At 41.9% G+C, this 27,982-nt stretch overlaps 1 protein-coding gene across 1 annotated transcript in view; it reads left to right on the forward strand.

Annotated features, from left to right (window-relative positions):
* The window catches only part of CNTRL (centriolin), an 81,308-nt gene that overhangs the window by 48,952 nt on the left and 4,374 nt on the right, over window positions 1-27,982 (forward strand). Inside the window, exons 20-41 of the mRNA XM_090274653.1 lie at window positions 2,021-2,200; window positions 2,934-3,050; window positions 3,339-3,513; window positions 3,922-4,070; window positions 5,797-5,944; window positions 6,963-7,276; window positions 8,741-8,946; window positions 10,876-11,068; window positions 13,244-13,374; window positions 13,512-13,652; window positions 13,755-13,881; window positions 14,671-14,835; window positions 15,598-15,757; window positions 17,040-17,155; window positions 17,237-17,454; window positions 19,738-19,895; window positions 20,939-21,012; window positions 22,356-22,544; window positions 23,490-23,715; window positions 24,983-25,188; window positions 26,205-26,345; window positions 27,638-27,910. Of these exons, the coding sequence (XP_090130779.1) occupies window positions 2,021-2,200; window positions 2,934-3,050; window positions 3,339-3,513; window positions 3,922-4,070; window positions 5,797-5,944; window positions 6,963-7,276; window positions 8,741-8,946; window positions 10,876-11,068; window positions 13,244-13,374; window positions 13,512-13,652; window positions 13,755-13,881; window positions 14,671-14,835; window positions 15,598-15,757; window positions 17,040-17,155; window positions 17,237-17,454; window positions 19,738-19,895; window positions 20,939-21,012; window positions 22,356-22,544; window positions 23,490-23,715; window positions 24,983-25,188; window positions 26,205-26,345; window positions 27,638-27,910 (3,807 nt within the window). The remainder of the gene's footprint in view (window positions 1-2,020; window positions 2,201-2,933; window positions 3,051-3,338; window positions 3,514-3,921; window positions 4,071-5,796; window positions 5,945-6,962; window positions 7,277-8,740; window positions 8,947-10,875; window positions 11,069-13,243; window positions 13,375-13,511; window positions 13,653-13,754; window positions 13,882-14,670; window positions 14,836-15,597; window positions 15,758-17,039; window positions 17,156-17,236; window positions 17,455-19,737; window positions 19,896-20,938; window positions 21,013-22,355; window positions 22,545-23,489; window positions 23,716-24,982; window positions 25,189-26,204; window positions 26,346-27,637; window positions 27,911-27,982) is intronic.

Genomic DNA, 27,982 nt, shown 5'->3' on the forward strand with positions numbered 1-27,982 from the left:
AATTGGGAAAGTAAGGAGTGACTTTAGAGCTGGTCAGGTGGTACTTAAATGCTGTTGATGGAATGCGTTTGCCTCCTTCAAAACCCCTTGCCAAGTAGGACACATCTGTGGGAATTGAGGTCTAAACTCTTAGTCTTTCTTTATTTTTCTTTTTTTAATCATATTTTTTCATTACCATATATCCCCCTTATACTCCCCTCCCCCTGCAATCACCACACTGTTGTCCACGTCCATGAGTCCTTTTTGCTTGATCCCTCCACCCATTAACCCCCCCCCCCATAGCTGTCATCTGCTCTCTAGCTATGAGTCTGTCTCTGTTTTCCTTGTTAATTCAGTTTGTTCATTAGGTTCCACGTATGAGTGACATCACATGGTACTTGTCTTTCTCTGACTGGCTTATTTCACTTAGCATAATGTTCTCTAGGTCCATCTGTGCTGTCGCAAAAGGTAAAATTTTCTTCTTTTACAGCCGAGTAGTATTCATCCTTCTTCCTAACACCCTGACCTGTTTGGGAACTTCTCAATCCCGCCTAACCATCTACTCCCATTGTCAGATCCCAGATCTTATCCAAATGTACCCACTGCCTTTAAATCACAAACTGAAGCATCACACTCTGATCATAACCTCTTACCTTACCAGCACCTCCGTGCTGACAGTTTTTCAACCTTATTGAGAATTTCAGCACATAAGCCCCACCTTTTCTGTTTGTTAACATTCCTGTCTTTATTTTCCTCCTCGTCCAACTTAAATTCCATAGTTCACCGCGATAGTCATTTCTGCAAATATCCTCAAATCTCTTGCCCTTTTCTTCGGTCTTCTCTGACAAACCTGCGGCTCTTTGCTTTCTTTGGGCTTGCAGACATGCTAAGTATTCTTGGAGAGAAAAAAGTCGCCCTTTCAGGCATGGAAGTATCACTATAAACTCTTGGTCACCAGACCCCAACGGGAAGCCTGACCCTTTTCTCTAGTAAGCTCATTCTCCCGTGCGCTGTTGTTTCCCATCTCACTCCCACACCTGCCCTCTCCCGTCTCCCAGCCTCAGTGAATGGCGTGCTTCGTGCCTCACTGAGAGCCCATCAGTCCCCGAGTCTTACTGAGGCCAACTCCACGATATATCTGGAATATATGTGCTTCGTTCTTCTCCAGTGCCACCGCCCTCATCCAGCCATCATCTCTTCTGGGCAACTGCTGTGGCCACCAGACAGGTCTCCCATTTCCACTCATGACCCTGCTCCTCAGGGCAGCCAACATGTTCTTTCAGAAATGTGAGTTGGCTCTTGTCATTTCCATCCATATCTCCCCCCATCTCTAGAAGCTTTTGTTGTTTTTAGTATAGAGACCAAAATTCTTAAGCTTATGAGGCCCTGCATGATGGCCTTTGTTTAAGTCTCTCCTTTTCTCACTATGCTCCTTCCTTCAGTTCATCACAAACGCCAAGTTCTCTCTTCCCTTCTGGAAGACATGCCATTCCCTCTGCTGGGCCATGTTCTTCCACTCTTCTCCCTGACTGATGCCTTCTGACCAACCTTAGTCTCCCCTGCTGTTCTCTCAGATAGTACCTACTCTGCCCCTTGATAGCACTAATCACACTTTTAGTTACACATTTGTCTGTGTATTTGTGTACTATCTGTCTCTCCTAAGCTCCTTGAGGGCAGCAGCCAGGTCTGTTTCGGTTGCCACCATATGCCTGCTGCCCAACTCAGTGATTCCAAGCGGCTAGTCCATCACTTGGTCATGGTGCCAAGAAATATTTTTCCAATGAATGAATGAATTTATGATCTAAGATTCTTGACTAAGAAAACTGGTTTTATTCTAAGTTTTATCATATAGCTTTGAGATGATTTTATTTATTCATTCACCTAGCAAGTATTTATGGAGCACCCACTGTGTACCGGGTATTGTCCTAGGCATGGAAGCGTGTAGCCATGAACAGAGAGTCCCTGCCCTCATGAGAGCTTATGTATTAATTCATTGCTACCAGATGACTTATATGTTTAATTAATGTTTCTTTTATTTTAGAAGAAGCTTGAAGATGCCAAATCTCAGGAACAGTGCCTTGGTTTAGATAAAGAATTAAAGAAACTAAAGAAAGCTGTGGCTGCCTCTGATAAGCTGGCCACAGCTGAGCTCATCATTGCCAAAGACCAGCTGAAGTCTCTTCATGGGACGGTTACGAAAATTAACCAGGAGCGAGCAGATGTAAGTCCACGTGTACAGAGCAAGTTTCCACCAGTGTTGCTGCTGTCAAAAACATAACGACTTGTATTACTGATCTTCTGATAGACTTTGGCTGTTTTATAAATCACTGTGAAGGTGTCTGTCTCCCTTCACACCTGAAGACTATTTCTCACACCACTGCCCTGCCATGGGTCCTGCACTCTTGAGTCCTGAAAGGAACCATCAAAGGAAATATGCTGTCCCTACCTTCAAGTGCAGGGATCTGCTTAGGAAGGGAGCTACCAATATACACCCAGAGGTCCTAAGGGCTTGCCATGCAATCCTTCTGAATCTCAAACTTGTCATCTTGTGCAGTCAGGTGACTAATATGTTACCTCATAGGGTTGTTATGACTCCTGACTGAGATCATGTCTGTTTCAGTCTTTATAGGGTGCAAATGCTAATGAGATTAATGCACTAGATCATAGGAGAGACTCTAACGATGAGAGTCCAGAGAGACACCAGTCACGGAAGACTGTAGAACACTGAAGAAAAAATTAGCCCTCGCTTCTCCTGATGCAGCACCCTGCTCACTTGGCCCCATAGAGGGGTGGGGCAGGCTGCCAGGTGATGGGAACAGCACGAGACAAGGCGGGACTTGGTGTCACATGTACATGGGATAGCCAGGCAGGCAATGTGACAAAAGCAGAGGAATCAGTCTGGGAGGAAGGAAAAACAGAAGAAGACAACCTTTCTCACACCTCTGTCCCGGCAGGAGTTGCAGGAAGCGGAGAGGTTCAGCAGGAAGGCAGCCCAGGCGGCCAGGGATCTGACCCGAGCAGAAGCAGAGATCAAACTCCTGCAGAATCTTCTCAGGGATAAAGAGGAGCAGGTGAGTGCTGGCCCCTGAGCCCTCCTCCTGAGTGGGTCCTTGTCAGTTCCTAAACGACGGATGACTGTCGGTGACATCTCAAAGAATTTTGGAGTGCAATCACTAGTCAGTCAGGGCTTCATTTTCTTCTGTGTGCCGGGGACAGTGCAGTTTAATTATACGGGGCAGTGCCGTTTCCTCATTAGTAGAGTATAAGTAAAATTTACAGAATTACAATCAAGCAGCAAGGATAAGTGCATCTGGGAGAGCACATTCATTTGGAACTCCGTGTATGTGATTTCTCCCTAGTTGCGCATTGAGATGGGGAAAGCAGATGAAGGAACTGGAGGAGCAGACTCACAGGTGCTGGAAATCGAGAAGCTGAATGAGACCATGGAGAGACAAAGGACAGAGATCACAAGGCTGCGGAATTTACTAGACCTCACCGGCACTGGTAAAGCATTGTGCTTTGATTTGTGCAGTGGTATTGTAGTTGGTCTAAAATCAAAACATTTTGTTCGTTTTTGACGTTTAGCAAATTTATTTAACTGTTACAGATCAGTTCCATGTTTGATTTACACAGCTTAATAAAAGCAAAGAAATAAACCTTTTATGTAAGTACAGTATTAGGGGATTTGATTACAAAGAGACAAGAGATTAGTTGTATTTTCAGAAGAAATAATGTTTACAAACCTGTTTCTTTTCTCCCTCTGGCTCACTTTATAAGTGAACACTTCTTTAAGTGTTAGCAAAGTCTCATTACCAAACGGCAGGTTGAAAGTTTGCTTTGAGGAATTGATAAAAGTCATTGACTCTCATGGGATCACTTTGTATTTCAAGAGAGAAAGGAAGTACATGATTTCGTAGCCAACTTTATAGCTTTCCTTTATAGACAACAAAGGAAGCTTTGAAAACGTTTTGGAAGAAATTGCTGAACTTCGACGTGAAGTTTCTTATCAGAATGATCACATCAGCAGCATGGCAGATCCTTTCCAGAGACGAGGCTATTGGTACTTTATGCCTCCACCATCATCGTCAAAGGTAGGAAGTCTGTGGTGCTGCGGGAATATACTGAATTTTCTTGAAGGGAGTGTGACAATGTTTTCTTCCCCAAATTTGTGAACAGGTGTTGAGAACACATATCTGGGCTAAGCCATGCATTGAGGTTCTTAAGTGTTGTGAAGATTTGAGATGAAAATAGGGCTTACCCCCTGCATCCCCCCACCCCCCCAAAAAAGAAAATAGGACTTTCCCAATGAATGTGGCAATTGCCCTTTTATACTTAGGTGGTATATTTTGGGGTCCCTGAATGAGGCCACTATAAGGGATAAGATGACTTGAGCCCAGAAAGCCTGTTGAAAAAGGGATATAGAATTGTGCTGACCCTCAGACAGCAAAAGAGGCACCTGCATTTCACTTTTTTGTCACCAGCATCCGTTCCATGCTTCCTGAAATCTGGTGCTGGGCAGTGGTGGGGTACCATGATGAATGATCCAGCCCCTGCTCTCAAAGAGCTCATGGGCTGGCAGAGCAGGCATGTCATTACATATAATTACAATGTACTTAACAGAACAGGGACTTGCATGTGGCAGCAGACTTGACCTCTGTGTTCTGGTTGCACAGGAGGATTTATTTTGGGGGGAGTTCGGGAAGGAAGGCTTCATAAGCAGGATCATGAAGTCAACACTTAGCAGCCCTCAAGGAATGGGCTTTTAGGAGGGAGGGCATATCTTTTAAGGGACAAGAGAGTTGGTTTAGCCATGGCAGTAGCCTATGGGGCTGGAGGGCTGGATGGGAGGAGTGAAAGGTGAAGCTGGAAAAGTAGATTTGGGTCATGCTTATTTTGAAAGGGCCTCAAAACCTTGCAGTTAATTACGTAGGCCTTGGGACACTAAGGTTGTATATAATATTATGACCAGAACTGTAGTTTAGGAAGAATAATTGCACTGCGTATGCAGGCTAGACTTATGGCAGCTGAACTCTGTGTGAGGCTGTTTGAACGTATTTGGGTGAAGGATAGAAGAAGCCAGAGCCAGAGCAGTGGAGCGGGAGCAGAAGAGATGGCATTGAGGGATGTTCACAAGAATGGTCAGGGCTTGAGGCCTGAGTGTGGGGAGTGAGAGGAGGACCGGAGGAGCACCTATCCAAAGCAGAGGGACTGGGTGACATCTTGCCAGATGCAGCTGATAAGCAACAGCCAGGGAGAAGCAGTCTGACATGCTAGGATCCCAGGGCTGTGTGGACTCGGTCAGAGCCCCAAAGAGCAGAGCCTGAGGTTCTTCTCCCACAAACCTAAAGGAAGCCAGCATCCTCGGCACAACCAGGGCTGGAGAGGGAAGCGGTGTAGGTGAGCGTCTGGAGGATAGACCCAAGACTGGGGAGGGGAGGGAGAGGAGCACTTTAAAGCCGTGTCACCATGCCACACTCCTAGGGCAGCAGGAGACTCATATCCCCAGGTTCCCTCGGAAGTTCACTGGCGTCCTTTGCCTCAGTTGCTGGGCCAGCAAGGACAATGCAGAAGAAAAGAGAGAGAGAGAGAAACCACCAGGAAAGATTAGTACTGGAACAGGCTGACACCCACGCATTTTACATGACCACATAATCACGTCTCACTTCTGTCTGTGAGAATTATGATCTGTGAAAACAAGTTTTTTTCTCCACTTTGCTTTAGACTTTGACATTTTGCTCAGTTTTGCTCTAGACTTTGACATTTCTCCAAATCAGCCTTCTCATTTGTAATAGTGTGCTCTGCTGTTATTTGTTGTAGGTTTCCAGCCATAGTTCCCAGGCCACCAAGGACTCTGGTGTTGGCCTAAAGTGCACAGCCTCAACTCCCATGAGAAAGCCACCTGCCTCGGGATACTGGGTTTATTCTCCCATCAGGAGTGGGTCACACAAATCGTTTTCAAAGAAAGGTAAGTTGGGTTACATAAGGTGGATGCATTTCTCTCACCTGTTCAGTTCCTTAAATCCATAGGGCACAGTCCAAATTCCTTAGCTCACTTTGCAATGCCCTGTGTGATTTGGCCTTGGCCAGTGACCCCTTGTCCTTTCGTCGCACCTCCGATCACGTTCCCACATGTCAGCCATAGCCAGCTGCCTAAGAGACACCATGTCATGCTCCTTAGAACTCCATGTTTTAAGCCCTGTTTGGAATGTCCTTTTTCTTCCTATCCCAATAGTCATCCACGTCCTCGTCACAACTCCTTTTATGAGCCTTCTTCCACCCTGCCTTGCCCAGGCAGACCGAGCCGTTTCTTTGCCTGTGCTGCTGGAGTGTGGCAGCTTCTGTCCTTAAATCGTGGCATTAATTTGCTTGACTAAAATGAAGTGTTAGAGGGCTGTCCTCTAAAGCTTTGTGGGAAACAGTCAGACCCGGGATAAATCCTAGCTCTTTCACTAAATAACTGTGTGATCCTAGGCAAATTATTGAGCTACTCTGAAACTGTAGATCTTTAAAATGGGAATATCACCTTCTGAGAATTTGTTCATTAAAACCTATTTATTGAGGGCCTACTGTGTGCTAGGTCCCCTGTCATCAGTGACAAACATAGTTCCTGCCTGTAGGGGAGATAAGTAAACTGGCACCTTAAAGAGTGCTGCGTGTGGGGGTGATGCTGAGAGCCGTGGGACCCCACAGCACGCCACTGTCGGTCTTTTAATGTCGCACGAAGCAGGCACCACATGATTGCTGAATCAATGAATGAAGACAAGAAAAGAACCCAACAGACAGGCATAAGAAGAACTCAAGTATCAGCTATTTAAAATTATTTGAATCCCTGTTTTGATCTGCTTTTCAAAACTGCTTTTAACCTTTTATATAGAGTTTTCTCACATTTCTGGTATCTGGCCTAAATGCTGTTGTTTTCTGCCAGATTTGTTTACCTAGTAAGCCATGGCGGGTATAAAATTCTTCTGTGTATTTCTTTCAAGATGCAGACAGTGAAGGAGACAACGCAGAAGAGAGCGAGCTGGATGACCAAGAGGACCGCCCATTTGTGCCCCCTCCTGGATACATGATGTACACCGTGTTTCCCGATGGTTCTCCTGTGCCCCAGGGCATGGCCCTGTACGCACCACCTCCTCCTTTGCCCCACAGTAGCCAGCCTCTCACCCCTGGCACCGTTGTTTATGGCCCGCCTCCTGCTGGGGTCGCCGTCGTTTGTGGACCTCCACCCCCCAACTTCTCCATCCCCCTCATCCCTGTAGGCATGCTGCATTGCAACGTCCCGGAACACCATAGCTTAGTAAGTGGGAAGACAAAACCCTCTTCACATGGCTTCCACAGGAGACTGGTTGTGGTTATATACTTAATGAGTTAGCCTGTTTATACATGGATTATATCCCCAAAGTATGTGTGTAAGGCTAATGTTTAGAACTGAGCAACCACTCTCTTAACTAAAATACTGTCCTAGACAGGAGTTAGGGTAGCAGACCAGTCTAAAAACCTGGTTTAACTCATTATATAACAAAATGCTTTTAGTCCAGAAAGTAACCATTTTTAGAAAGCTTATATATATTTTTCTATTGATGAGTACTATATTAATATGTATGCATAAGTATATCTGTATACTAGTGCCTGTACTTGTACATATGCATATGTACATATGCATAAACATGTATGTGTTTGTGTGTACACACATGTATGTGTAGCACACAGCGAGGCTTTGATGAAGACTGTCTCTGGGTAGTGAAATTCTTTGATTATTGTTTCTGTCTTTTCATAGTTATGTTTTTATTATACACACAATTTTGTATCTTTTTCCCACTTAATGTTACAAGCATTTCCCATGGTTTTAGAAATGTTTTAAAATAGTATGACTGCACAACACCTGTTTGTAGGCTCCATGATTGACTTAACTGTGTGTAAACTTTTACTGTATTTCATATTCTTAATTTAGATTCCGAGAAATTATCATTTCCAAATTACTAGATAACTTTATAACTTTCTGGTTCTAAAGAAAAAAATAGTTATTTACAAGCTCCTCCTTCTATCTCGAGACACATGGAGCTCTTTATTTTTCCCATTTCTTCTCAGCAGATAAGGTAAAGAACTAGGACACCTGGATGCCAGCCACCAGTTCCATTTTAATAAGTCAGACTAGCATCAGAGGGACTGTACGTATTTAGGTGGTTAAAAATGACAGTCATTCGCATTATCCTGCAGCTTTTCAGTACACATTGAATAGAGCATTTCTGTTGGTTCAGCATTTGAGAATCTCTTAAACTGGTTGGTACTCTGGCACAGTGTGGTATCTCCCTGTACTTGCGCAGTTATTTATTCAGCTTGGGTTTTTCCCATTTCAATTATTCTTCAAACCCCAGGCAAAACCCCTCTTCCTCTGGCCAGCCTTCTAACAAAGCTTCCCTTCCATGTACTCAGAGGAGGGAGAGACCTCTTTGTGCGTCTCTTCTTCTAGGTGCTGAACTCTGGAGGCAGCAATTGTCCACAAGAGCTATTTGCTGAATATTTATCAACCATAATTGGACTGATGGAAAAGTTAAAAGCTTTATTAACCCACCCATTTCATCTATGGTGTGTGAAAAAATTGGCTTGACTTAATTTTTTTTTTTAATACTGAAGCCTTAAAAACTGCCACCAATTTCAGGTCAAACAGAGCCACTTTAACCGTAGTTAATTCCAGCTTTTGGCAGGAAGGAGGGAAAATGTCATGTGATGTTTCAGTATTGCATTTTTTTTCTTTGTTCAGGAGAGTGAAGTTTCTAGATTAGAAGACATAATGCAGCATTTAAAATCAAAGAAGCAGGAACAGTGGATGAGAGTATCCAAGCAGCAGTCTGAGAAAGAAATGGATGAACTACATCATAATATTGATGATCTTTTACAAGAGAAGAAAGACTTAGAGCATGAAGTAGAAGAATTACATAGAACCATCCAGAAGCATCAACAGCGAAAGTAATTATTAGCCATTTCATTTTTATAATTCAGATGAATATAATATTTGTTCATTTAGATCATCTAAATCAGTGTTGCCCAATAGAACTTTCTGTGAACTTGAAAATGTTCTAGATCTGAACTGTTCAAAGCACTAGCCACAAGCCACATGTGGCTGTGGAGCACCTGAAATGTGGCTAATGGAACTGAGGAACAGACTTTAACGTAAATTGATTTGTATCTATATTGGACAGTGTAAGCCTAAATTCTCTTAGCCAGTAATCCACATCAGCTCTTCCTGTAGTCCCTCGTGGAGAATGGCACAGCCGTTCCTGCTCCCAGTTACCCTAAGACCATGCCACCAACATCTCCCTTTCCCTCACTCCCCCAGGCATCTGGCTCGAGTCCAGTTCTGCTGGTTCTGCTCAAAGAGCTCTCAAACCGGTTCCCTTCTTTCCTCTCCACTCTACTGGCCTTTAATAGCCTCAGCTTAGGTCATTGCAATAGCTTCCTCGCTGGCCTTCTGCATCTAGTCTAAACTCCTGTCTATCAGCTTGGCTGCAAATCTCACGGTGCCGCTGTCCTATGTGACTCTTGGTTCTGTCAGAATATACCCCATCCCCCAAGATCTGCACCCCGCCTGCCTTTTTTATCCTGCTCTTCTTACTTGCTGTGGTTTCCCCAAGCACTACGTTTTCTTCTGCCACCCCTCTGTTACACATACTGTCCTTTGCCTGAAATGGCTTCCTTACTCCTCTGCCTCTTTCAAGGCAGGGATCCCCTCTTACACAAAGTCTCTCTCATCTCAGGCTCTCACAACTTGGGGTTGGTGCTGTTCACACCATGTTTTAAGGAGCCCAGGAGGGCAGTAGTGGGGCCTCCCTCTCTGTTCCGTAGCACATGGTGTAGGGTCTGTGGACAAATGCATGTCTGGTCAGTGGGTCACTCATGTAGAAGCCCATCTTCTGCAGTACTCCATGAACTATGACACTTCCCAGTTTTTGTCATTTAAGGCAGACTGGCCCAAGCACCAGGGTTGGGGGAGACCTGTGGAGGACACGCAGGTGAGTTAAATATGGTGTCTGCCTTCCAGTAGACCTTTCAGGGAAAAGCAGGGGCCTTGGGACTAGATGTTTGAGGATTTAGGGGATGGTTATATCGATTATTTTTGTAGGTATATGTGGGAGGGTGGTTTTTTGTTTTTATCCTCACCCGAGGACATTTTTTTCATTGCTTTCAAAGAGAGGAAGGAAAGAAGGAAGAGAAGGAAACATCGATTGTGTGTCTCTCACGTGCGCCTGGACTGGGGTCGTACGCACCCAGATGGGGAATTGTACGCACCCAGGCTGGGTGTTGTACGTGCCCTGACCGGGAATTGAACCCACAACCTTTTGGTTATGGGATCATGCTCCAGCCAACTGAGCTACACCTGCCAAGGTGGCGTGGGGGTGGGGGTTTGAGGAGGCTGGTAGGGCAGTGGAATAACCACTTCTTTTCCCAGATATAAAGGTGTAATATATATGATCATTTTAGGGAATTTGGTAACACAAAAATGTTCAAAAGAAACAGTAAAAATCATTATATGTCTTCATTTAAAGGTAATCTGTTAATATGTTTATGAATTTACTTTTAGGTTTTTCTGTCATAGATGGTCTGGTTTTCAAGTAATTTTGACACGATAGGCTTGAGTTCCTGAACCCTGTGTCATGCTTTTTGATTTGTCAGAAAGCGTCACCATAATTTTAGTCTAGCAGAACAAAACGAGGTAGTCTCTGGGGCAGCGGGTGAACTGGGTCTTGAAGGATAGTTTTGAGGTAGTGGATCATTATTGTAGTCGTGGCTTATTTTATTTTTATACCACAGAAGAATAGAAATGTCAATATCGTTTAGGCTACAAATGTCTATATCTTAATATTTAAAATCTCTTAATGTACATGTTTATTTGTTTAGAGACTTCATTGATGGAAATGTGGAGAGTCTTATGAATGAACTAGAAATGGAAAAATCGTTCAAACACCATGAAGATATTGTAGATGAAATTGAGTGCATTGAGAAAACCCTTCTGAAACGTCGAGCAGAGCTCCGGGAAGCTGACCGACTGCTGGCAGAAGCCGAGAGTGAACTTGCATGCACGGAGGAGAAAGTATGTTCAGTGGTGGTTTGGGGCGAGACAGCTTTCTGTCGTCGGCGTGAAGGATTAGAAAGAAAATGTGTTGAGAGTATCGTGGTCCAAGTCCAACAGCTGTGTTTCCGGCTGGACGCTGCTAGTTAAGGAGCTGTGAGAACTTGGGCGAGTCACTTAAGCCGCTGGGCTTTGCTTTCCTCACTCATAAGGTCCGGCTAAGAATACCTAGGCTGTTTAAATTAATTAAATGAAGTAACATATTTAAAGCTCCTGAAGTCATTAGTTCCTAACACAAGCCACTTCCTTATCTTATGTGGGTCTTTTTATTTGGGCTTTGATATCTGTATTTATTAAATAGATCAATCTTAAATTCTTATAGAGCAACAGTGGACCTTATAGGACTCCTAGTCTTACTTTGTTCTCTATGTTGGTAAGGATATAAAATCAAGTATTTTTTGGTCTGAGATAATACTCTTGAGACTACGACACAGAAGGAAGTCAGAGAGGAGAAGGAGCTACCTTTTACTACACATTGGCTGCTTTATAAAAGCCACTTTATTTTACCTTCCTGGCCACCCTGGAAACTGGTTGTAAGCGCAATTCACAGATGTTTCTCAGAAAGGCTGATAACTGGCCCAGGGTCACAGCAAGAGAGCTTTTTTTAGTTCTATGAGAATTCCAGGATAAAGCCCCACGCCCACATGGAGCAACCTCAGGAACTACTATTTTTATTGTTACTTAAACACGGATTGATGTAAAGAATAGAAATCTGTTACTCAAGAACTAAAATGAAGGATCTGTAAAAGTAATTCTTTGAGTGATGGTTTTATAAGAATGGAAAAATAGCCTCATCTCTTTTCAGATGATCAGTTCCTTCTTCTGTCACATGTTAGATTACAGTGAGAGAAAATAGGTATGAGCAGAACTAGAGGAAAATTTATCACTAGTATGTAAAAGAAAATTAATGATACCAATTGTAGGCAGAGATAGATAGTAGTAAGCTCCTTTCCCTTCATCCTCCCTAAACGACTCAGGGAAGCAGCTTGCTAAGGAGGAAAAGGAGGGGAGAAAGTGCTACATTTTGTAAGGAATGTGCCAGACACGTTAAAACCTGATACAGAAGGAGACAGAAAACCCTACTTGGAAAGGTGGCATTCTGGAATGCGTAGTGAGTTTCGTCCAGCGTTTTGCTGATGAAACTGACGGAAACCGGCCATGTGGAATGGAAAGAAGTCCAGTGAACTTTCTGTAGCTCTTCAGGAGCTTGCTGTCCGTGCTGCATGCTCACGCGGTGTTTAATAGACCAGTTTAACGTACGGATACCTGATTTAGTACAACTGCAAAACTTGAGGTTTTTGGCTGACGGTGAGTCACACTGCTCAACCCAGTATTGTACAAACCAAACTATTTTTGGATCTTTGACAACATTGTTTTAAGCCATTTATTTTAGAACAAGAGAGAAACCAAGTTGATTTAAAAAAAAAAATACTGCTTTTGCCAAATCTTGTATAGGAATATTTTGAAACACTTCAAAAGTATTAATATTTGTGTATCTCAGCCATAATTAAATCATCTTCAGATTAATGCAGTTTTACTTAACATGATAATAGCCAGAGCACAGCCAGACTGTCTATGCGGAGGGAATATTAGTAAAGTCACTTCATTGCCACTTAATTGGCTAGATATTTTTAATTGAAAAAAATAACATGTAATAATATTACAGGTTATTTCTTAAATAAGATTATCCAGTCTCACCACCCTCAAATGATTACTTTTGTTTTTGCATAGCCTTTCTATCTTTGTTGACACAGACATAGTTTTACATGCTTGCTCCTGTAGTGCTTGTACCATTTAAAATTTATCTTTTTCAGTCAACATCATATCATTAACATTTTTCCATGTTTCTACACACTGTCATCCTGTTTTAAAGACTGCACAGTGTTCCACTGTGTGGATACATTATCACTTGTTGAATCTGTTATTTATCCTCATATTATTTCAATATACAATGAGCATTTCTGGGTGGTAGTTCTTCTGAATTCTTTTCTGAGAATTGGAGCATCAAAGCACATGAACATTTTTAAAAGTATTTCGGTATTGCCTGGTTTTCCAGGAGTTGTACCGATTTATCCTACCAGTAGCTGTGAGAGAGTACTGTAGCTGAATTGCTTTTAATGACAGTTTCTTTTGTAGACCAAAAATGCTGTTGAAAAGTTCACCGATGCCAAGAGAAATTTATTGCAAACTGAGAAAGATGCTGAGGAATTAGAAAGGAGAGCTCAGGAAACTGCTATTAACCTTGTCAAAGCCAACCAGCAGCTCAGGTAGGTGGGATCCCTCAGCTATTGATATGTTCGGTAAGGTGAATGAAAAGTTTAATTCCAAGAGGATAATAATTGCTTTATGATAAATAAAACATATTAAGTCTAAGGGCCCTCTGGAGAATAAAGCGATGTTTTAGATTGATCCAGGCTGACACAAAGGATTTGGAGCAGCACAAAATTGAGCAAGAAGAAATCTTGGAAGAAATAAACCGAGTTGTTACAACAAAAGACTCAGACTTCCAGTGTTTAAACAAGAAGAAGGAAAAACTGACTGAAGAGTAAGTATTGCGGCCTGTGAAGGGCTTCGAGGGGCTTGTGTTGGAAGATGGGTTGGGGTTCAGTCTCCACTCGGATCTGCTGTATTACTGTGTGCTTCATAGGCTGCAGAAACTGCAAAAAGACATTGAGACTGCAGAATGCAATGAGGATCACCACCTGCAGGTCCTTAAAGAGTCAGAGACGCTCCTGCAGGCCAAGAGGGCAGAACTGGAGAAGCTGAAAAGCCAGGTATGGCAGCAGATGCCTTGGAAAACCAGTTGATGTTGCTTTGAAACCTATATTTATGTGATGAGCATAAAAGTGATACATATCTGATTGTTGAAAACACTGGAAAATACAGAATAAAGTTTAAAGCATAAATGAATATATATCCTAGTGGTTAAGAGTAGAGTCCAACCCAAATTTTAATCCCAACTCAATGAAATATATATTATTGAGTAAAAGAAGTGAGTCTCAAAACAGGATATACTCAGATCATTTATGTTAAATGTGTTTATGAACACTTATGTTTGTATTTTTAATGTATAACAAAGTACAAAAGTGGTCATCTGAGAAGGGAGGATTATGAAGATTTTCTATTTTCTCTTTTGCATGTCTGCATTTTCTGTAAATAAATATGTGTTACTCTTAAAATTGTAAGTAATTTTTAAATTTACAAAATGAATAAATTTTTAAAACCCTTGTCTAATTTCTGTTGCCGAAGTAGTTATCAAGTGGAATAAGGTATAGATATGAAAGTTTTATGAAAACCATAACCTGAGGGATCATTATTATCCTCTTTTTGTTTTTGGTATGATTTGAGTGATGTTACATATGTGAGCTCAAGGTCTTTATTAGGCATTTCATGGCTGTGTCCCCAGCCTGGCCTTTCTGACTCTTGCCGCTGGGATCATTAGAATCAGGCTAGCTCCTAACTTCTCCCCACAGCCATTAGGTGGACTAAATAGTCTCCATCTCAGCACTGAAGTCTGTGTGGCCTTTGTCAAGCTATGTGTGCTTCCCTTTTCTTTCGTGCAGGTGGCAGCTCAGCAGCAGGAGATGGCCATCTTAGACCGGCAGTCAGGGCATAAGAAGGAGGAGTTGCATCTACTCCAAGAAAGCATGATCCAGGCCAAAGCTGACCTCCAGGAAGCGCTGCAACTGGGAGAAACTGAAGTAGCTGAGAAGTGCAATCACATTAGGGTATGTTTTCTAGTGGATTTTCTTAAGAGCCCTAGGATAGTGCTATATGTTTATTTTGAGACATTTTCATTGGTTCCACCCCAAATGCATAAGTAAATTCCTGCATCTTGACTTCTCTGTAACATCAGGTGTGGTCGTGTGTTATAATAGCCATGCTGTGGCCATTATGTGTAGCTGCCCCAATTACGTTTTCTGGACATGCCCAAGGTATTCTGCCTCTGTGCCTTTCTGTTACAATTTCTTCTCCAGGGATTCCCTCTCTGAGAATGTCCAGATCCTACCCGTTTTTCCTGGTCCAGGTTCATACCACTAAGAAGACTTCCCATACTTTTCCTTTACCTGAAAGGAGTTTCTCTCTCTTCAGAGTCGAGTAGCACTCTGCACCTTTCCTAGGGCATCCTAGCCTTTCCTGATGATGTTTATGTTCCCAGCCTTACTTACCCACAAGGCACCGAGCCCCTTGAGGGCAGGAGATACACCTGGATCAGCTTTTTTCTCTACAACACATTGTCTTGCGCATAGCAAATATTACATATACATTTTATTTGAAGATAGTATGTTCCTTTCTTATTTCTATTATACAAAAATATGTTAGTGTAAAATACAATGCTGTTCTTGACATAAAAGGCAAAAGCGAGCTTGTTTCCAAGTTAGAATTTCTTCTATAAAATGAGACAGTTAATAGTAGAACCGATATTAAAGTAATTCCCATTCATAATTTTGTGAAGGGGGGGTGACTTTTATTTATTTATGTTTGCACAGGAAGTAAAATCTCTTCTGGAAGAACTGAGTTTTCAAAAAGGAGAACTGAATGTCCAGATTAGTGAAAAAAAAACTCAGCTCACTCTTATAAAGCAGGAAATTGAAAAAGAAGAAGAAAATCTTCAGGTAGTTTTAGGGCAGATGTCTAAACATAAAACCGGTAAGTTTTAAAGGAAAATAGTCATATGAAGTCTCAGGTTGGAAATGTCTGTATTCCAGGTCACAGAAAAATGGTCAGATAAATTTTTTTTTATTTTAAAGTTTAATCTTACTACTAAGAAGCAAAGAAAAGCAGATTATAAAAGAAATATGATATTTCCTGCCATTTAAATTGATAACATTTATTTAAAAACAAAATAATCATATTCATTGCCGACCCAAGGAGTGGTGAAAGAAGAGCACTTACGTACAGGCTATGGAGCAAAGTATAAATTGGAACGCTCTCCCAGTGCTGCAAGATGCGTAAAATTCACACTGGAATATTTTATTTATTCATTTCTAGAGAAAGGAAGCGAGAGAAACATCCATCAGTTGCCTCTCCTGTGCCTTCACGGCCTGCAACCCAGGCACGTGCCCTGACTGGGAATCAAACCAGTAACCTTTCACTTGGCAGGCCGGCTCTCAACCGTCTGAGCTACACCAGCCAGGGCCACATCTATTGAAACCCTTAGCCCATTTCTGGTTGTCTAGAGAGGCCAACATTGATGCACATCACAGGAATTTTTTTTTATTTTTTTTTAAAGAGAAGCTTTTATTTCCTTGTCTCACAAATTAAGCTTCCCGAGTTGGTTACTTGAAACAAAATTTATGACAGAATTTGGAAACAAATGACTGATTTAAAAGCCGTATTCTAAAAAATCGAATGACATGAAAAAATGCTGGTGAGAGTGAAAAAAATAGATGAAAAACTGTATGCAGTCTAGTCCAAGTTCATTTTAAAATATATGTGTGTGTGTGTCCATGTACTCTGGAAGCACATCAAAATGCCATTGTAGTAGATGGTGGGTAATTATGGGGTTTTTGTCCTTTTATATTATTTTTCAGATTTTCTGTAGTTAGCAAATATTTTTATAATCAGAAAAGCGATTTACTATTTAAAAAATCTGTTTCAGTGGACAAAAATTTGTTATGTAAATCTTAACAAATATTTTTAAGCTTTTCTTTCTTATTTTGATTAAAATTCCTTTGGGTGGGATAAATGCTTTTAGACCTACATCTCTGTTAACTGTTTCTGTTAAAATGTTTTGTTAAAATTAATGCTGTAGCAATATTTTTAAAGGATTTTTTCATTAAGAATACAGTTATTTAGCTCCATTAATTCAGCACAACAAATATTTTTTGATTATCGTTTCTTGTATCAGTCAAAAGCATTATGTTCTGTTTCATTTTATAAATGTTTCCAAGTTCATTCAATAGCATGGACCATGTTTTGTTTCCGTTAGAACTAAAGAATATTCTGGACATGTTGCAACTTGAAAACAATGAGCTACAAGGCTTGAAGTTACAACATGACCAAAAAATGTCTGAGTTAGAGAAGACTCATGTTGAAGTGCTAGAGGTAATAAACAAAGCCCTTTTACCCAACCAAACTGCATTCTTTGGCTTTTAGCATGTTTCAGTTATCTTTTATCTGACTTAGGAGAAACTGGAGTTAGAGAATTTGCAGCAGGCAGCCCTGCGACAGAAAGGGGAAATAGAGTGGCAGAAGCAGCTCCTCGAGAGGGATCGACGGGAAATAGAGCGAATAACCGCCGAGAGCCGAGCACTACAATCATGTGTGGAGTCTTTGTGCAAAGAAAAGCAGGATCTCAGAGAGGAATGTGACAGCTGGGAAAAGAAGGTGGCACAAACCAAACGGTGAGAGCTTTGGAGATCACTTCTTAAAAGCTAAAACATTATAAACACACTATACAAAAACATTGGAAAATAGAAGAAGGGAAAAAACAGTCCATAAATTCAGTATCACAACAAAATTCTGCTGTAGCATTTTTGAGTGAATTTCTGTTTTATGTTTCTCCCCCAAGCATTTTCTTAAACAACCTGTTTTTGTTTCTGTTTTTAAGTAAAATGATGTGTGCTGGAAGGTAGAGATAAATGGAGAAATATATCTTGTTTGTGGGTAGGAAGACAATATTGTTACAATTCAGTTCTCCTCAAATTGATCTATAGAGTCAAAACAATCACAATCAAAATCCCAACAGGCTTTTTACATAGAAATTAACAGGTTCTAGAATTCATATGGAAGTGCTAAGGGCCTAGAATAAAATCTAAAACTTTTTAGCTATGACACCAAACCAGCTTTAAAAAAGAACAAAATTTTAGGGCTAATACTACCGGGTTTCAGGACTTATAATATAGCCATGGTAAGCAAAACACTACAGTACTGGCATAAAGGTAGACAAATACATCAGTAGAACAGAATAGAAAGTCCAGAAGTAAACTCACAAATATGCGGACAGCTGATTTTGACAGAGATGCAAAGACATCTTCTTCAGCAGAGAAAAGTTGGCCTATTCAAAAAATGAAACAATTGCATATCCAAAACCAAAAAAGAAAAAACAAGAACCTTAATCCCTACCCCACACTATATATAAAAATTAACTCAAAATGGGCCATAAATGTAAAACCTAGGTATAAAACTCTGAGGAAAAAAGCCTCTGTGACCTTGGGTTAGGCAAATTTTTTATCTAACACCAAAAGCATGACCCATAAAAGAATAAATTGATAAAATTGGACTTCATCAAAAAAATTTTTTTTAAGATTTCATTTATTTATTTTTAGAGAGAGCGGAAGGGAGGGAGAAAGAAAGGGAGAGAAACATCCGTGTGTGAGACATACATTGATTGGTTGCCTCTGGGGACTTGGCCCACAACCCAGGCATGTGCCCTGACTGGGAATCAAACCTGTGACCCTTTGGTTCGCAGTCCAGTGCTCAATCCACTGAGCCACACCAGCCAGGGCTGGACTTCATTAAAATTTAGAACTTCTGCTCCTCAAAAGACACTTAAGATAATGAGAAGACATGTAAGAGAATGGGAGAAAAATCTTTGCAACCACATATCTTATAAAGGACTTGTACCCAGAGTATATATAAGGAATGCTCAAAACTCAAATAAGAAAATGAACAATCTTATTTTTCCAATGGGCAAAAGAGTTGAACAGACACTTCACTTCAGAAGATACATGAGTGGCAAATAAGCACCTAAAAGAGATGCGCAGCATCATGGACCATTAGGAAAATGCAAATTAAAACCAATATGAGATATTATTACACACCTATTAGAATGGCTAAAACTGAAGACTGACCAAACCAAATGTTAGTGAGTAATTTCCCCATATGACTGGTGGGAATGTAAAGTATTAGTAAAACCACTTTGGAAAATAGTTGGGCAGTTACTTAAAAATTCAAACAAAGCAAAACAAATTCAAACACATACCTACCAGAAGATCTAGCACTTCCACTGCTAGGTATTTACTCATGAGACACGAAAGCCTATCTCCATACAAAGTCCACACACTAATGTTCATAGCAGCTTTTATCTGCAATAGCCAAAAACTAGAAACAACCTAAATATCCATCAGCTGACGAACAGAGAAACAAATTATAGTATATCCATACCATGGACTACTTACTCAGCAATACAAAGGGATTGCGTTGCTTCAACAACCTGGCTGAATCTCAGAATAATTATTCTCGGTGAAAAAAGCCAGACAGAAACAAGTCCATCACTGTGTGATTCCAGTTACATAAAAGAATGCATGCTCGTGTATGTTTATGGACAAATTCTGTTTTACAAACAATTGTGTTTCTCGCTTTTACACTTATCAGAAATCAGAGATCCATTTTAATCCCTCAGATTTTTGGAATTCTTATTGCTAGTCATGTTTTTATGTTTTTGTTCCTGATTTTTATAAAACTTCAATATAATGAGTTCCTTTTTGAAAAATCTCCCATTTAGAAAGCCAAAAATAAGGTTTCTTTTGAAAATGAATTGAAGAGCCTTACATTTTTTTAAGATTTATAATCACTCAGACTCCATAACTACATTGTGAAATCATAGCACTGTTCCTCAGTTGTCCCTTATCTGTGCTTGAACATTTTATATTTGACAGTCTGCCTCTTCTCTACTTGGATGGTAGGGTTTTAGCAGCTGCTGAAGAAAACAGCAAAATGGAGCAATCAAACTTAGAAAAGCTGGAATTGGGTGTCAGAAAGCTGCACCAGGAACTAGACCAATTAAACCGAGACAAGCTCTCCCTGCATAAAGACGTGGCAGCGGTGCAGCTGCGGCTACGAGGTATGAGGCGGCCCGGCAGGAGCTGCTGCCCTCGGTTGGCGTCCTCTTTTTAATTGTTTGATCTTCTTATTATAGAAATAAGTCGTGCTAGTGGGCATGGGATTTCTTTTAGAAGTGACAGAAATGTTCTAAATTTAGATTGTGGTGATGTTCGTACAACTGTGAATATAGTAAAAGCTACTGAATTGTATACTGTAAGTGGGTGAAATACAGAGTATATGAATACCTCAAACCTATTCATATACAGGTTTTATTTTTATTCCTTAAAGAATAATTTTAAAGCAGCAGGAAGATGAAATAAAAATTACTATTGACCTTACCTCTCAAAAATAATTCCTATTAACAATTTGGTGAATATCCTTACAAATTTTTCCTATGGATATGTGTTTGTTTATATTGTTTTAAAAACAAGAATAACAATGCAAATAATATATCTGTTATCAAATCTTTATAATTATTTATGATTATTTAGGAGAAGTTACTAGGTAATTCTAGCTGATAATATACTTGTTGATTATTTACTATGTCTTAGACGTGATGCAAGTACTTTATATAGATTTTCTCGTTTAATCATTATAACATTTTTATTTTATCCATTTATAAGTAAGGGAACTTTAGTTTCCTTGGCACTTGCTTAAGATAAATGACTCGCTCAAGTTCACACAGTAGGTGACAAAACCATATAGATATAAAATTTATTCCCAAATTGTCTTCCTGAAAGGTTGTACCAAATTTACATTTCTACCAGAAGTGTTAAAGGTACCTGGTTATAAATCATGCACCTCATCAACACTAGGTATTATCTGTAAAAATTTTTTGTTAGGTTTTGAAAATGGAAGTCTTTAAGAATCCTAGGCTCCAAGCCCAGATCTGGGTTGTGCATGTACCTCTCTCATTTGGCCTTTAAAAAGATAGTGTGGCGTAGTTGTACATTTTCAGAAATACATTTAAATTCACTTCCCCTACTTTTGGGGGGAACTAATGGGAATCTGGAGAATGAATACGTATGTATTTCCTATATCATGTAAATGTTGTTTCTGTAGAAAAGCAAGAGGCACTGAACTCACTACAGGAAGAACTAGCTGATGTTCAAGACCATTTGAACCTAACAAGACAGGTAAGCCTAACATGTAGTCTTACCTGTTAGACAATTGGTTGAAATATTAATCAAATAGGCTGGTTCCTTTTTATACCAGCAAGTCCCATAGGGCCATTTACACAGCACTAACATACTATACACAAACATTTTGATATAGAGCAGTGATTTTCTAATCTACTTTAGCCCTAGAACTCTTGATTCAAACAACATTTTACTCAAAGTAAATAAATGAGATGGTAGCTAGACCAGAAACCCCTCCGCAGCCCCTGTGGAGGCTTCAGGGACCAGATGGACCATCTCTTATCTGAGACACAGAGGAGAGACTGGGCTTAGATTTGATCACTCATTGAGCTGCAGAGTAGACTCTTGACCCTTATACCTCTGATGATCTACTTAAAAGTAATTCAGTGTTGTCCTGTGAAAATAGTGTTGTTTATATATATGTATTTTAAATCCTCACCCAAGGATATGTTATTGATTTTAGAGAGAGAGGAAGGGAGAGAGAAAGAAAGACAGAGAGAAACAGAGAGAGAGAAACATTGATTGGTTGTCTCCCATATGGTCTCTGACAGGGGATTGAACCCACAACCTAGGTATGTGCCCTGACTGAGAAGCGAACCTGCAGCTTTTTTTTTTTTTTTCTTTTTTTGCTGTACGGGATGATGCTCCAACCAACTGAGCCACCTGGCCAGGGAAGAGTGGGGTTATAGTTTGAGTTTCAAAGAACCTCAAGCAAGTTCTGGGCCTCAGTTTCCACTATGTAAATTAGTGGTTTGATTAGACATCTAAATTCTCTTCCTTCTGCCTCTAGGATTCTGTATTTCCAAGATGTATAAAATGTAAAATCAAAGTATTCTGTCCCTAAAAATCTTACCTGGATTCTCATGAATGTTTTTTGTGTTGTTAGAAATATGGTTACTTTTATAAAAAATGCTTAATTTAAAGAAAGATGTATTGTTTTCTGAGTTTTTTAACCTGTATATTTGAAAAGATAACAAAACCATGACTTAGGTTTATTTTCAATAAGAATTAACCTTACTGACAGTTTTTCTTAATGTTCAGAAAAGCCTGTGAGGTGGGTACTTTCTATTCCCATCTCAGTGACAGTGCAGCTGAAGCTCAGAAGAGCTGAATCTCCTGCTGAGATGATGACAGCTTCTGTCATCTTACTTTTAAGGTTCTAAAAAGAAGAAAGTCAGTAACTGAGTCCTGGATACCTTTGTCTAGATTTGTTGAGAAAGTACAAGATAGGGGAACTTCTGTTTTGTCTCATTTTGTCAGAGTTGGCAGATGCCGGAGTGGCTCTAGCACTTCTGGTAAAGACAGCTGTAGGAGGTTGCACTGTGTTCTTTCACCTAAAGGACCTGCTCCACACCACCAAGCTGAAGGACGCACTGCTCAGTGAGCAGACCAGGCTCCAGAAGGACATCGCTGAGTGGACTGAGAGGTTCGAAGACTGCCAGAAAGAAGGGGAGAAGCAGCAGCAACAGCTTCAAGTGCTGCAGAAGGAGACTGAAGAAAACAAAGCCAAACTAGCCCAACAAGAAATGGTACTGCACATTTGTGACTTTACCTAACAGGAAACACTTCGTCACTCTGTGAGCTTTGCTTCCCCCTGGCAGAAACCTGCTGAGAAGTACCCCCATGGGACAAGCTTCCCTTAACTGCCCTGTGTAACCAGGGGATATTGTAGCCAACTCTCTCTTGGTGTTAGTATTAAGGCCTTAGAACATTGGTCCTATAAAGCAGCGGTCCCCATCCTTTTTGGCACCAGGGGCTAGTTTCATGGAAGACAATTTTTCCATGGATCGGATTGGGGGTTGTGGGGGTGGCTTTATATCCTGCCACCATATGCAGCTGAATTGTCACTTGCCACTCACTTAGAGGGCTTTGATATGAGGCTGCAAGCAGTTGATTTATAACAGCCTCTGTGCAGTCAAACCTCTCTGCTAATGACAATCTGCATCCATAGCCACTCCCCAGCGCTAGCATCACCACCTCAGCTCCCCCTCAGGTCAGCAGGTATCAGGTTCTCATAAGGGGAGTACAACCTGGATCCCTCCCATGCACGGTTCACAGTAGGGTTCGCGCTCCTATGAGAATCTAATGATGCAGCTGATCTGATAGGAGGTGGAGCTCAGGCCGTAGTGCGAGCGATGGGGAGCAGCTGTAAATACAGGTGAAGCTTCGCTCACTTCCTGCTGTGCGTCCCAGTTCCTAACAGGCCACAGACCAGTTTTGGCCTGGAGGTTGGGGACCCCTGCTCTAAAGAATCTTGATGGCCACATGTCATTTTCTGCTTGAATCCCCGTCTCACATACTGGCCAAATCTTTTTTACGGTCCCTGCTTGATCACCTTTGTAAAGGGAACACACTGTCACCATGGGCTGTTTCCTACTCTCTTTTGAACTGGAATCTATCTAGTGTCCATGCAGGTTTCCTCGTCTGGAACACTATTTGTTCTTGGATGACTGACTAAGTTGTTCTTTATTAAGATGTTTCAAAGACTCCAGAAAGAGCGAGAAAGTGAAGAAAAAAAATTAGAAGCCAGCAGAGTGACACTGAAGGAGCAGCAGCACCAGCTGGAAAAGGAATTAACAGACCAGCAAAGCAAACTGGACCAGGTGCTCACACAGCTGTCAGTGGCAGAAGAGCGTGTCAGGACGCTGCAGGAAGAGGAACAGGGGAGTGAGGCCCTGAAGGAGACGCTCTCCCAAAAGCGTATGTGTTCCGGAGCCTCACATTTGGCGGGGGAGGGGCGTCTTCTGGTGTCTTGTAAAGTGCCTGCAGGAAGCCCAGGCCCCAAACATAGCCCCGAAAGGAAGTATGTCCAAATTGGATCCTCCAAGCCCTGCCCTAAGAGAGGGGAAGAAATAATTTGTCTTTATGATGGTGGCTTTTGATCTATTGGTATTTGAGACTGACTGTTAAGCCTTTCCGCTTTACCATATTGTCTACATTGAGCATGCTATCCCCAGAAAGTGGGACAGTAAAGCAAAGAAGTGCCAAAAGGTGCTCTACGAAGTACATTACTTATGAGCTTTGGGAACAATGACCCATTTCATCTCAACCATGAAAAAGAACAGTATTAACTGTTCTACTTCTGTCCAAATTTGACAGTAACAGATGTCTGTCAAATTTGACAAATACCAAAATACAAGTATTTGCCTTCGGGTCTCTTCTCTCTTAAGCCATATGTAAATGAAGTTTACATGGGAATCCAGGGTAAATGATTATTCTAACATTAATAAATTATTGATATTGTCCGCTCTCCCCACCTCTGAGTAAACTCAGTGGACTTGGGGATCTGAAAGGGTTATTATTCCTTTTTCCCTGAGAATTCTCGGTAGAATCAGACCCAATCATTTCATTATGAAAATGAAACTTAACAAAAAAAAAAAAACTTTTTAAAAAGTATGACAGTGCCAGATGTGTAAAAAGTGAAATCTGGATAGGGTGTTACTCTAAAGAGGGTGATCATAAAAATTAGTTTTAGCTGTCAATATTATTTATAAGCATTATTTACTAAGTCTCACTATGTACTAGGTATTTGCATACATGATTCCCACTGGACACCAGGAGATAGGCTCCACTGTAAAGTAGGGCTCACACCACCCCAATTCCTGTGTTCTTTGCACTGCACCCCCTCCTGTGAAGGAAGATGTAAGTTCTGGTGTGCCTCCCTTTAGTAAAATCAAGGTGTATAAAAAACACTCCAGCACTTTGTTCCATGTTCCCTGGACCCCAGGATTGGTGCTGTTTTTGAGTCAAAGACTCAAAAAGGACGCTGTAACTATCGCTTTGGAGCCAGGCCCTCCGAGACCAATTATGTCAAGAGGCGCCCTTATCTGGGCCTTTATTCTGGCCACTGGGGGAGCCGGGAGCACTCCGAACACTGAGCGGGGAGGAGCGGGTGGCGGGCCAGCAGGCCGTCTGCCTGCCGCCAGCCCAGCACCTCTGGCTGAAGCACTAAAAATGCTCATTGCAGAGCAACAGCTTTCAGAGCGGGAGCAGCAGTTAATGGAGAAGTCGAATGAGCTGCTGGCTCTCCAGAAGGAGGCAGATTCCATGAGGGCAGACTTCAGCCTCTTGCGGAACCAGTTCCTGACAGAAAGAAAGAAATCCGAGAAACAGGTTCTCAGTCTGAGGGAAGCACTGAAGACCCAGCGGAGCCAGCTGGAGAAAAGCCTCCTGGTGAGTACCTGCTGCCCTGGCCGCTGATGAGCAGATGACGCATTCGAATGTCTGAACTGAAACACTGCGTCAGTGCAGAGAGCATAGATTACCTGTCAGCCCCGTGGTTGCTTTTGGTGTATTTATGCGTAATGTGTTCTGGAAGCTGATGGTAGATTTTGCCTGCATCTGGGCCGCAGGCCTAGAGGAGCCCTGTCTGTCTAGGCTGGAAAGACAGCCCTGTGAACATACAATGTCAGCACAAAGGAGCGAGCACGCTCAGCTAGCAAGCCGCAGCCTCCCCTCCACTGGAGGGGGGCAGGGGCCTGGGGAAGGAAGGCTTCTGAGACATTCCCACAGCTGCAGGCGGTGCTCAGTTTCCTCAGCCTACCCTTTTCGGTCAGCATTAGCGTTAATTAGTTTTTATCCTAAGACCAGGAGGCCCAACTTTGGGTGCTTTTATTCCTGAAATAAATTTTGAGAGGTAATATTCTGATGAATTCAAACAGTTTATGGTGGTGGGAGGCAGACAGGCAGCAATAGGGACTGTCACAGGGGTAGGTTTATCTAACACTGTCTGGAGGAATGAATGACGCCCTGTGGTGTGAATGGAGCTTTAAAGCATGTGTGTTTCCCACAGGGTGACAGATACCCTTACAGCTAATGATAGGGCAACATGATTGTAAAGATAATGGGCAGATGTCTAGATTTTAATCCTCGCAATGACCCTATGATGACGGGCATCATTGTTCCCATAGTGCAGGTAACTAATGGAGGCTCAGAAAGGGAGAGGAACTTACTATCAAAAGTAATGTTGTAGATCTAGCATTCGGACTTTGGACTAACACACTGAGCAAGTCTGTACTCGCAGCTTGACCACAGCTGCTGAAGAAGGCGGGTAGAACTAGCCCCATTTTACAGCTCGAGAGGCTGCGGCCCAGATGGGAAATGAAGTTACAGAGCTAGTGAGTGTGTTAAGCCAGCAACGACAGCTCCATATGCTGGACCACAGAGTCACTTTCCTCCTTCCGCGCTAGGAGCAAAAGCAGGAGAACAGCTGCATGCAGAAGGAAATGGCAACCATCGAACAGGTGGCCCAGGACAACCACGAACGGGCCAGGCGCCTAATGAAGGAGCTCAGCCAGATGCAGCACGAGTACACGGAGCTCAAGAAACAGGTGCGCCCAGGAGCTCCGCCGGCAGCCCCGCCGGCAGCCCCGGCCAGAGCGGGCTCCCCTGGGCCTCAGAGGTCATTTCTCTAGTGGCCCTTTAAGAGGAGTATTTCTTTGTGGAAACTGTGAAAAGCTGACTATAAGAATGTCTGTTAAGTCAATTTTGTTTTTCTGGTCTTAAAAAAGTATTTGCTCAAAATATACTTTTAAAATTCCCTTAAATTCAACAAGCTTTTTGTTAGTTTTGAAAGAAAAATGTTCTTTAGCATAAAATTTTATCATGGCCCAAAGACGTATATTGAAATGTTAGATTTTAGGTCAGAAACAAAGTCTGTAAGAGCTAAACGCCAGACAAGAAAACATGACTCCAGGGGAACCTTCACCATCCGTCCTGCTGTGGGTGTCAGAGTCGTTCACGCTTAGACTGGAGTCTCCTCCCAGAACTCTTGTTGGGCTGCCATGGCCACTCAGGTGCTCTGCCACAGTCTGTCCTTCAGACAACCCCATGTGGCCATGTGGTTTCATCTGTGTCTCCAAACCACCCCCTAGGGACACCCTCTTTGGTTCAAGAAAAAAATTTTTTTTCTTTAAAGGTCCCAAGCCTCTGCAAACTTAGAATGGCAATTAGCAGTGGGTATGGCTATATTATCCTCACTAAGCTTTTTCTGTAGAGAGCCACACAGAGCAGTCTCAGGTAGTGTTAAACACAGCCTGTAACACCTGGGGATCTAGACTGCTCAAACCACCAGATTTTTCACCTGTAAAGCAAAAGCATTTGACCAGATCATTTCTAAGGCCGCTTGCAACATTAACACTTGTAACCTAGATCACTTACGACTTGTTTCAGCAAATTGCCCCTTTTCTCCTAGTTGCCATTTATTGGGTACCACTAAGATGTTTCATATACATTTTCCCCTGGTTCTCACATTCTGGAATGCAAGGTGTTATCTGAATGTGTAAACAAGGTAGCAGGTTCAGAAGTTAGCAAACCTGCCCTAACTCCTCTGGTGAAGCTTGCTGGCAGTGAGGTTGAAATCCTGCTCTGTCTCACCTCAGAGAGACCGCCTCCTGCAGGGTGCTGCATGGTCAAGGAGCTCTGTGCCCACGCTTTGCTAAGTGGGGGTTGCGCCACTCCAAGTGGCAGTGAAATTGCTTACTTGGTAGCTTATAGATACTTGAGGAGTTGAAAAATCACAAGCTTCAGGCATTCGTAGATCTCTAAATACAGGGCACATTAAACAGTTTATTTCCAAGTCAGTCCCAAACTTCACCAGTGGTCTTTGGCTCTCACTCTGTAGATGGCAAACCAGACCGATTTGGAGAGGAGACAGATGGAAATCAGTGAAGCGATGAGGACGCTGAAATCTGAGGTGAAAGATGAAATCAGAACCAGCCTGAAGAACCTTAATCAGTTTCTTCCAGAACTTCCCCCAGATCTGGAAGCGGTTTTAGAAAGGAACGAAAACCTAGGAAGAGGGTTGGAAAGCTTGAAAGAGAACTTCCCATTCGCCCTGAGTGAGAGGTCATCAGCTTTTGAAGAAAAACCTAATTTCTCCCAGGGTCTCATAATGGTAAGGGTTTACCCTGCTATTCTCTGGACATTGTAGAGCAGTGGTTCTCAACCTTCCTAATGCTGCAACCCT

This window comes from Furipterus horrens, unplaced genomic scaffold, assembly GCF_987537825.1.
Source record: "Furipterus horrens unplaced genomic scaffold, mFurHor1.1.pri manual_scaffold_4, whole genome shotgun sequence".
Lineage (NCBI taxonomy): Eukaryota > Metazoa > Chordata > Mammalia > Chiroptera > Furipteridae > Furipterus > Furipterus horrens.